Genomic DNA, 10,026 nt, shown 5'->3' with positions numbered 1-10,026 from the left:
CCCCTTCCCTTCATCGCCAGAATCGCCCCTGCATTGTTCTCTGTTGTCTCTCTTGCTCCTTCCATTCGGCATTGCTTTGGCAGGCGTCATCCTCGCGTTGTTGTTCCGCTCTCCCTTCCGTGCCAGCCCCGGTCAGGCCATCGCCATTACCACGCGTGAGGCTCACCACGCTCGGCGTTGATCGCCCTTGGTTGGCCGTCACCCTTCCGACCATCTCCTCCTCTACTACGCCTCGACCGACCCATACCGCTGCGGGACAGATTCCTTTTCACTGAATCACGGCCTCATCCGCGCCGACTCCTCAGTCGGTCAGCCTCTGCACCTCCGCTCTCGCCTCCTCCCACCATCACCGCTGCCAGTTGTCGCCCTCGCTTCTACCAACCATGGCGTCCTCGCCAGGCAGTCCTGCCACCGAATCACGGCAGGGAAAGAATCCATCACAAGTCGTCTCTGTTAACATCTCCGAGCCGAACCCGGACACCCCTCATCGGTTCCACCTCGAGGTCAGCGAGTGCGTTGAAACTAGGACTATCACTACTACTACCCGCCTCACCCGGAAATTTCCCCATGTCTTCGATAGCAATCCCACTCCCCTTGAGTGCCTCGATACCAAAGAGTTTCCCCTGGCCATGAAGCCGACCCCTCCGGAGTTGCTCGCCTTCACCTACAACATGGCCGCCTCTCAAGACGCTGACGGGGACTTGCACATGGCCAATCCGGTAAGTTACCTACCCCTATCCACGCACCAGAGAAACCTGTCACGGCATAGTATCAGACCTATTGACAAGTGTCAGCGTTTGCAACAGGTTAAGGAATTGTCTTCCGACAGGCGCACCCCTACCGTTGTCAAGACCGAGCCTGTACATCACGACACACCATCACATAGCCGTGCCTCTCGACGATCCTCCCGATCTCCATCCGAAGCCTACCCTCGACGTTCTCGCCAGACCCGATCGGCAGCCGCTAGTGCATCGGCCTCGGCTGAACGGTCTTCTAAGGCTCTTTCCGACAAGCTCAGACGAAGTCTTGCACACGAAGCCGCCAATTCCTTCGCGAACAGCAACGGCTGTTGGGATTCGACAAGACAATCCCGATCTACTTCGGGTGTTCTTGCAACCCCTGACGCGTCCGAATCTGTAGATCTTGGTGCCGATCAACAGCTGACGTCTCGACCGCGAGCCCTCCAGCTCGACCGATCTCGAAATATACAAGATACATCCCCGAGCCAACAGGCGTCGACCAGTCGAAATGGTGCCGCCAGTCCCATTGATAACGATTCTCAGACCATCTTCGGAAGCAACGTCGCCACCCCGCCCATTACAGATGCCGATGTGGAGCCGTTTGCTGATACCGAGCCGACCCACCAAACCGCTCGGTCTCAGTTGCACCAGCCCAGCAGGCCTAGCATCGATGTCGCCGCTGCCCAGGATGTCAGCCTGCCTAGTCCCAGGCTATCGCCCACTCTAGCCGCCTCTCAGGTGCACCCAAACGACCAGGAAGACGATGGTGATAATGCCGAGTCCAGTTTTCAGACAGACACTACCGGTCTAGCGTCCTGGGCCGACGAGTCCCAAGGTTTAGATGACACGGAGGCTCTGGCCTTGGCTCTTTCCGGCTCGCAAAACTCCTATTCTCGGGCTCTTACGCGCCATCCTCGATCTACTGATGACAAGCCTGTTATCGATCCACACATGCTTTTGGAGGCCTTTGACTCCATGAAGTCTGAGATGAAGACCTACATGATGTACCAGTTTCTGCGACGCTGTGCTCGGCCTACTCTGCGTGTGGTGGCGAATGCGGTCAACCCGGCCCTCAAGTGCGATTTCTTTTCTCAGCTGCCTCTGGAGCTGAGCTACCACATCCTCTCCTACCTGAACCACCGAGACTTGTGCCGTGCCGCGCAGGTTTCCAAACATTGGCGGAACATTGTCGATCGGAATGAGACGGGCTGGAAAGAGCTGTTCGACCGCGATGGATTCACCCTTCCCTCTGGAGAACTGACCAAGGCTATAACCCAGGGCTGGGGATGGCAGGATCCCGAGGGAGCGACAGGGTTCGAACGAGACCTCAGCATGCAGAGTCGCCTCACGTCATCCGAACATGAGCTTACTCGGTCCGTCAAACCCGACCCCGCGCCACGACCTAGGACCTCGAAAAGGAAGCGCGGCGTCAACCCGTACTCGGCGTCCGAGCGAACAAAGCGACGCGCAAGTGCCCAGGAGGCAGTTTCGTACCGAGACGACAAGACGCAAGCCGAAATCAAGCAACACAAGAGCGCAGGTCCGTTGTCGGCCGCTAATGCCGCCGCAACAACGGTGCCCGACCCCCATCTAGGCCTCCCCAGCCTTCGGCAGCTGCACCTCTTTAAGTCACTGTATCGACGCCATCACATGATACGCCAAAGCTGGACGAGTGGAAAGGTGAAGCCGTCGCATGTTGCCTTTGCAGCTCATCCCCGCCATGTCATCACTTGCCTCCAGTTTGACGAAGACAAGATTATCACGGGCAGTGATGATACTTTTATCCACGTTTATGATACAAAGACAGGCAAGCTCCGCAACAAGCTTGTCGGCCACGAAGGTGGAGTGTGGGCTCTGCAGTACGAAGGCAACATTCTTGTTTCTGGGTCAACCGACCGCTCCGTCCGCGTCTGGGATATCGAGAGGGGAATTTGCCAGCAGGTCTTTTACGGCCACACTAGCACTGTCCGTTGCCTGCAGATCCTCACCCCCACCCAGACCGGGACTGCCCCCGATGGCCAGCCCATTATGGAGCCGGAGAAGCCGTTGATTATCACGGGGTCGCGAGACAGCCAACTGCGAGTCTGGCGTCTCCCGGAGGTTGGGTCGAAACGCTACATCCAAAACTCGTTACCGTCGCAGGAGTCCGAATGCCCTTATTTCATCCGAGCACTGTCCGGCCACACACACTCTGTACGGGCCATATCTGCCTACGGCGACACGCTGGTCAGCGGCTCCTACGACAGTTTTGTCCGAGTTTGGCGTATCAGCACCGGCGAATGCCTCCATGTCTTGCACGGCCATTCTCAGAAGGTTTACTCGGTGGTGTTGGACCATGAACGCAATCGCTGCATTTCTGGGTCCATGGACTCACTGGTCAAGATCTGGGACCTTACCACGGGTGCTTGTCTGTATACACTCGAAGGCCATAGCCTGCTCGTGGGCCTCCTTGATCTCCGCGACGAGCGTCTTGTCTCTGCCGCAGCGGACTCAACCCTGAGAATCTGGGATCCGGAGACTGGCCGGTGCAAGAACACACTCATGGCTCACACCGGGGCCATCACTTGTTTCCAGCATGACGGGCGAAAAGTTATCAGTGGTAGCGAGAAGACTGTTAAGATGTGGGATATCCAGACTGGTGAATGCGTCCAGGATCTTCTAACAGACCTGGGCGGCGTATGGCAAGTCAAGTTCGATGGTCGCCGGTGCGTTGCTGCGGTGCAGCGAGACCACATTACGTACGTCGAGGTAAGTGCACTTTCTTTTTCTTCTCTTGGTGGAAGACCCCCCAGCAGCCTAGTGAAACAGATATGCTGACCTTTTTTCTTACTAGATCTTGGATTTTGGCGCTGTTCGAGACGGCCAGCCTCCTGAAGAGCTAGGCAGACGAATTCTTCTCAATGAAGACGAAGTCCAGGCGATAATTGAAGAGGAACCCTGAGTGAGGGATGACACTGGATGGAGCCAGCAAGAAAAAAGCCATTATGAGTCAAAGCACGACCTGTATTTTCTGCATCTGTACCTGTTTCTGGCATGGGATATCCGAATCGGAAGCCCTCGGCGTTGCATACTTTTGCGGGCAGCAAGCACGAGGTCTGGGGGCGCAGGGCTAGGGAGGGTTGGCGTTTCCGGAAGCACTGGAAGAGTGCTCTACACGACTGATTTTTGGCGCTGCATTTGATATGGGCTTTGAGCTGCACTGGCTAGTTTCTGAGGAGGCACAGGAGACAGCCTCATATGTCCCCTTTATACATTGCCGATTGTGCAGTTCGTAAGTCGCGGATAGTGTTACTACTTGAGCTTAATTCTGTATAAATGAGCATTGTCAATATACGAATTTACAACCGCGTTTTGTTGTCCTCACGCGCGACGGATCGATCGCACGCTTCACACCTGAGGGTTTCGAAAACTCGAGATTCTCTGCCGCCGTCATCTCCCATCAAGTGCCTCCAGCTGGCTTCCTAGGGTTCTTTTAGTCACATTTACAGCTCATGACCTGCGCAAAAATTTCCATAGGCATTTTATACCGTGGCACAGGGCGATGACAACTCGCGACCACGGCCAGTGACAGCCAAGCCAGTGGATAATATTGCAACTCTGGGGGAAGGCTTCTTTTTCTCCCGCCAATAGATCATCTCCACCCTCACCCCCTCCCCAATGATTTCAGAAGAAGAACAAGGTGAAGAAGAAGAGCTGTTGTCGCTGTCATCCACCACTAGCGGGGGAGTCAGGAAACAACCCATACCGTCGAGATTGGCCTCGGGGTCTCCGCTGCTAGACCGTGCGTCGAAAATACCAGCAATGACGGGAAGTTTGCTCTCCTCGCAGTCTTTTGCCAACTGTTTCTCCATATCGGGGTCTGGGCTCCCGATGGCAAGCTCCTCTTCAGTCGAGCCAAAGTCGAACGCCTGCAGGGTAGTCTGATGCTGGAAGTTGCAAGACCAATACCCGTGGGCGATATCCGTCGCTTGAAGCCCCGGTGGTGGGAGCTCCCTGTGCCACAGAAATTTTTGCGTATCTAGGCTGTAGATATCTATGTTCTGGTACTCCAGTCTCGCCTTGTCATCGGATCTGTCAAGGTTAGAATAAACCAGGGCGATCCGGCAGAGGTAGCCAGCCCTCTTGGGAGTCATAGACCCTAAGTCCCAAAGCACAGCTAGACTCGTCCGGGGGTTAGACGAGGCGCTTGTCGCCTTGCTGGCGCCCACCGGCTGCGGTGGTCGCTTCCAGAAGAGGATCTGGATGCCCATAGGCCGTTGAAGGGACCCCACGTCGTCATCCTTAGTAGCCCGGGCCTGGGTACTAGTGACGATGAAGCCGACCACCCAGTCGTCATCTGGGACTGGGATCCTCTCGACACGGGAAGCCGGAGACGATGGACTAGTCCCAAGGGTATCGTTCAGGACGGGGTGCTCGTTGTTCTCGGAACCAAGCCGGCAGACCTCGTCTCCCGTGCTGAAGTAGACGAGAAGCGCGGTCCTGGCTTTTGAGATTGTCATCTGGCGCTCGATGAGCACCAGGTTCACCATGGCGACCTTGGTATCCTGCGGTTCCGAGTACACGATCTGAGCCACCTCTGTCCGGCAAACATATCGGCATGCTCTTAGTGCCGCGGATGTGTTTTCACACTGGTCGTCCAGCATCTTATAGTAGTGCCGGGCGGTCTGTGGCAGGGTCTGCTTCCAGATCTGGCGTCGGTTGGCGAGGCCGCGGATGACGAACTCGGAGGAGGGTTTCGTGGCATCGACCAGCCTCTCATATATCTTTCTCCAATCGGGGATCATGGGCTTGGCTGGTTCTGGCAGATCGTAGAGCCACGGCATGTCTCTCACGATCATGCCCCTCTGGAAAGAGTTGCTCAGCGGGACAATACTTGCAGATCTGGACACACGCTGGACATTCTTCATGTCATGGGAACTCAGAAACGACAGGATGCTGCTCATGATCTCGGGAGCGAGGAGAGCAAAGGGGTCCAAGCTGGTCAGTGATCGGGGGTCTGCGGGCTCTACGTTCTGCTCTGGATCATAGTCTGGCAGGTTCGCATAGTACTCGTCCAGTTCTGGGATCTGCACGGGATTGTGTATGCACCACTCGTCGCCTCTCCTAGGGTACTATAGCGGACCCATTTGCTTGCTGATGTCGCCGTAGTCGACCTCTGATAGGTAGCACCACTCCTCGGAACCAGCCAGCTTCGCGAGGGCCTCGAACCAGGCGTAGGTGTCGAGTGTGTTAGTCCCACGTATTTCACCAGCAGGTAGCGGGAATCGTCATGAAAAGGAACCGAAAGTGGCTCGCTGACCCTAGTTATGTACCTTTGGTTTCACCCGTTAACCGTGGAAGTGGGTATACGTAGGCAAGAGGGGGAAGACTAGACGAGCTTCCCTCGCGGCCCCACGAGGAGCTAACTCACACTTGCGGGGAATCCTAATTCATCCGGGGCATCTTCCGGGGAGTCCGTCATGGAGGTGCCCCAGTAGCTCATCTAGAGACATGGTCCGGAGACCCAAACACTGGTTGCACGGCGACGGCGTCGGTGGAAATAGCTCCACGAGAGTGATGACGTTCATCTATGTCTAGATATAAATACATGTACTACAGGCAAACACTTACCCTGGAGGACCCATGCCTCCAGGCGCCAATGACCCTCCACGTGTTAAGCCATTCCAGCTCGAGGTCATCTAGTTTGAGGACAGCAGGATCGTACCGTTCGTCGCTCTCAGCGTCCTCCTCATCGTCATCTCAGTGGGGTTCTTCGAGGGGACCACCCCCCCAGAGGGCACAGAATACTACCTCGCCCATGAGAATGACTAGGGTGGGGTGAGGAGTATCCTAGCGGCAAAGGACAAGAGAAGAGCCACGAAGGTGTCAATACGGCCCATGTGCTAACTGCGAGGCAAGCTTTTTATGCTCGAAGCAAAGCGAAGCACAGAGTGCTTTTGTTGTTGTTGCCAACAACACCCAGGGGCAGGGCTCAAAGTAATGATACCGTACGTTATTGGGCCCGTCCCAGTACTCAAGGCGGTATGAGGAAACGTACGAGGATTTTTGATAACCCATGTACGGATACTCCGTAGTTAGATATCATTCATGTTAGTACCTTGCTCACAGGCACCACCCACGCGGAGCCAACTTCGCTGTGCGATTCCGCCTGCTCCAAAGCCATGGCCCTCCTATATCTTAATGTCCACTACTGTTCACGATGCAAAGCGGCAATCGGAGCGTATGCGGTGAATCATTGTGTGTATTGATATCTGCTCTATATGTATAAGGTACCTGTAGTCGACAGGGTTGGCTCAAATTCCCACGCAGAGATTGTCCGATATGGAAGTCGTGGTGATTACCCGGTGGCGGCAATACACATCAACATGGTCACAATCATCATCCTCGAGCTAGGTAGACAGTCATTGAAAGAGTTATTCAGTTCTATTCAATTTGCATCTAGTGCAGCGTCTCATAAAACGACGACAAACCTCCCAAAGGGCCGCCCCGGCCGGCTCCCAACGCCAAAGCCTGGAATATCATGCGGTCCGGCTTATGCAATCATGAAAATGCGTTAAGTATATTATCCCATCGGCAGGATACCCAAAAAGAAAGGCACAAAATCAAAACATGAGATCTGCTCAGTTGGTCGACGTCCGCGCAGCAATGGTCTGGTGTCCCAGCTCGGACAGACCACCGCCGCCAACCTTGATCCCACCGTCACCAAGCATGCTCGGCGCGGGCGACAGGCTGCCGCGCGACGCGAGGGCCTTGCTCAGCGAGCCGCTCACGACGTCATCGCGCGTGGCGCCCAGCATCTCCTCGGGCAGGCCCATGCTGCGGAAGAAGCGCACCGTCTCGGCCCACTCGTGCTGCTTGCGGGCCTCGTCCCAGCTCAGCTCCTCGGCCATGACGTCGATGACGCGCGGGAGGACCTGCAGGGCGTGGCCGACGTCGAGGAAGGCCAGGCGCGTGCGGCGCGCGATCATGTCGGTGGCCGTGCAGGCTGACTCGGCGCGCACGCCGTGGCGCAGCTCGGCCTCGACGAAGGGGAGGTCGCGAACCAGACGCGTCGAGGCGCCGGGGGTAGACAGCACGGCCCAGGCGCGGTCGCCGTAGTTGCTGGCCAGGTGGGCGGCGATGTCGGCGTCGGTGCCGTGGACCTCGGTCAGCTGGGCAGGCAGCATGGGCGAGAAGCCGTGGGCGCCGATCAGGGGCGTCGTCAGGGTGCAGCAGCGGCCGGTGGCAGAGAGGCCGGGGAGGCCGGCACCGCTAATGTCAGGGAGGAGAGCGGGCTTGGGCTCGAGGTTGAAGGTGCGGATGGCTTCGTCGACGGCGTCCTCGGCCATCTGGCGGTAGGTCGTCCACTTGCCTCCGGCGCAGGTCAGGAGACCCGAGGCCGAGACGGTGACGAGATGGCTGCGGACGAGGGACTCGGTGTTCTTGGCGTTGGGGTCCTTGACCAGGGGGCGGATACCTACGTCCAGTCTGTTAGCACCACTCATCCATCATTGGGGCGTACTTGTGTGTTCAAGAAAGGTAAACTCACCAGACCAGCTGGCCAGCACATCGCTGCGGCTCAGCGCAGAGTCAGGCAGCAGCAGCTTGTTGACCTCTTGCAGGATGAAGTCGACGTCCTTCTGCATGGCCACGGGCTCACGCTCCACCTCGCACTCGTTGTCCGTCGTGCCCGCCAGCGTCTTGCCCTGCCAGGGCAGCACGAAGACGACACGCCCATCCGACGTGGCCGCGTCCAGAAGGCCCATGCCGTTGGGGCACAGCTTGCCCGGCAGCACCACGTGGGCTCCCGAGGCCGGAACGACGAGGGGCTTGCGTGAGCTGTCATCCATGTGCTCGATGGCGTCGGTGAAGGGACCCGTGGCGTTGATGACGCCCTTGGCGCGCACCGAGAAGGGCTTCGCGTCCTGGGAACCATCGCCCAGCACGTCACGGACCTTGGCACCGCAGATCTTGCCCTGGGCATCCTTGTCCAGGTCCGTCACCTCGACGTGGTTCAGCACCGTGGCGCCGTACAGGGAGGCCGTCATGGCCAGCGACACGTTCATGCGCGAGTCGTTGTGCTGGCCGTCGTAGTAGACCAGGGCGCCCACGAGGTTGTCCCTGCGCAGCAGCGGGAACTGGGCCAGGGCCTTGCTGCGGGTGACAAAGTACGAGCTCTCGAGCCCCTGCGAGCCGGCCAGCATGTCGTAGGCCTTGGTGCCCACCCACATGTAGGGGGCCTGCCACCAGCGCTGCAGCGGCAGCAGGATGGGCAGCGAGCTGGACAGGTGCGGTGCAATGTTGAGGAACGTGCGGCGCTCGCGCAGGGCCTCGATGACGAGCTCCAGCTGCGGGTAGTCGAAGTTGAGGACGGCCTTCTCGAGGTAGCGCACGCCGCCGTGCACCAGCTTGGTGCTCTTGGAGCTGGTGCCGGCCGAGAAGTCGTCGCGCTCGACCAGGGCCACCTTGAGGCCGCGCGTGATGGCGTCGACCGCGATGCCCGTGCCCGTCGCGCCGCCGCCGATGATCAGCAGGTCGTACTCGGCCTCATCGGAGGATCCGTCGTGGCGCCTCAGGTCAGCCAGCTGCTCGCTGCGGTTCTTGACGGCAGGGAACGTGGGAGCGACGATGCGCCCTGTGCTGTCACGCTGGAGGGGCGCGATAGGCATCTGCAGCGTGTTCTTCCGGCGGTTCGTGAGGGCGTAGGCGGTTCCTCCGGCTGCGGCGACGGCGGCGGCGGCGATGACCGGCCGCCTGAGAGAATGGAGGCGCGACGCCATGATGGCTCAGGGTCGCGATGTGGTGGGGGGTTTAGATCACACGATAGCCTCTCTCGGGATATAGATGTTAGATAGGCCAAAATGGGTATAGGTGAAGCCAAGATGGCAAAAGTAATAGAGGGCGGATGGGTATCAGATCAGTGGGATGAAGAATGTTGGATGTCGTCGTCAACAAGGATGGTGGACAGAGGTTGGTTTAAACGGGAGGCTGCCGCGACATGGACCTTCATTCGTGGAATCAGCAAGATCCGCTCGGTAAATGACCCGTTAAAAAAAAGGAAAGCCAGTTGCTCCATCTCGCTTGCTTTTCGGCGCCCCAGACGACATTTCCTTCGCCGTCCGGACCGGCGTCTGACGTGCGTGAAACCCCCCCCCCTTTCATCCCAGCCAAAACCCTCGCACCAGACACCGTCATGACCACAACTCCTCGGTATCCTGATTCCGTGAAACTGGGTCCGACGACCATGGCACGGCGATTCACAGAGAGGGCAATGGGCCCACGAGCGGAGCAGGACATGGCGTCAGCG

At 58.0% G+C, this 10,026-nt stretch overlaps 3 protein-coding genes across 3 annotated transcripts; 1 reads left to right on the top strand and 2 right to left on the bottom strand.

Annotated features, from left to right (window-relative positions):
• Nucleotides 1-383: 383 nt before the first annotated feature.
• CDC4 (WD40-repeat-containing domain protein) lies at nucleotides 384-3,681 on the top strand (the record flags this gene model as incomplete). The annotated part of the gene is made up of 3 exons (XM_083196386.1): nucleotides 384-719; nucleotides 807-3,488; nucleotides 3,574-3,681. 3 exons carry the CDS (start codon nucleotides 384-386, stop codon nucleotides 3,679-3,681), a joined length of 3,126 nt encoding a protein of 1,041 aa, XP_083047594.1.
• A 541-nt stretch (nucleotides 3,682-4,222) lies between these two features.
• On the bottom strand, nucleotides 4,223-5,866 carry ACO1O0_007009 (uncharacterized protein; the record flags this gene model as incomplete). The annotated part of the gene is made up of 3 exons (XM_083196385.1): nucleotides 4,223-4,236; nucleotides 4,486-5,799; nucleotides 5,863-5,866. 3 exons carry the CDS (start codon nucleotides 5,864-5,866, stop codon nucleotides 4,223-4,225), a joined length of 1,332 nt encoding a protein of 443 aa, XP_083047593.1.
• A 1,494-nt stretch (nucleotides 5,867-7,360) lies between these two features.
• GUT2_2 (FAD dependent oxidoreductase-domain-containing protein) lies at nucleotides 7,361-9,499 on the bottom strand (the record flags this gene model as incomplete). The annotated part of the gene is made up of 2 exons (XM_083196384.1): nucleotides 7,361-8,196; nucleotides 8,269-9,499. The coding sequence occupies 2 exons, from the start codon at nucleotides 9,497-9,499 to the stop codon at nucleotides 7,361-7,363; spliced, it is 2,067 nt and encodes a 688-aa protein (XP_083047592.1).
• Nucleotides 9,500-10,026: the final 527 nt, after the last annotated feature.

Source organism: Amphichorda felina, assembly GCF_050947745.1.
Source record: "Amphichorda felina strain 45539 chromosome Unknown scaffold_7, whole genome shotgun sequence".
NCBI lineage: Eukaryota > Fungi > Ascomycota > Sordariomycetes > Hypocreales > Bionectriaceae > Amphichorda > Amphichorda felina.
This window is presented reverse-complemented; position numbering and strand designations above follow the sequence as displayed.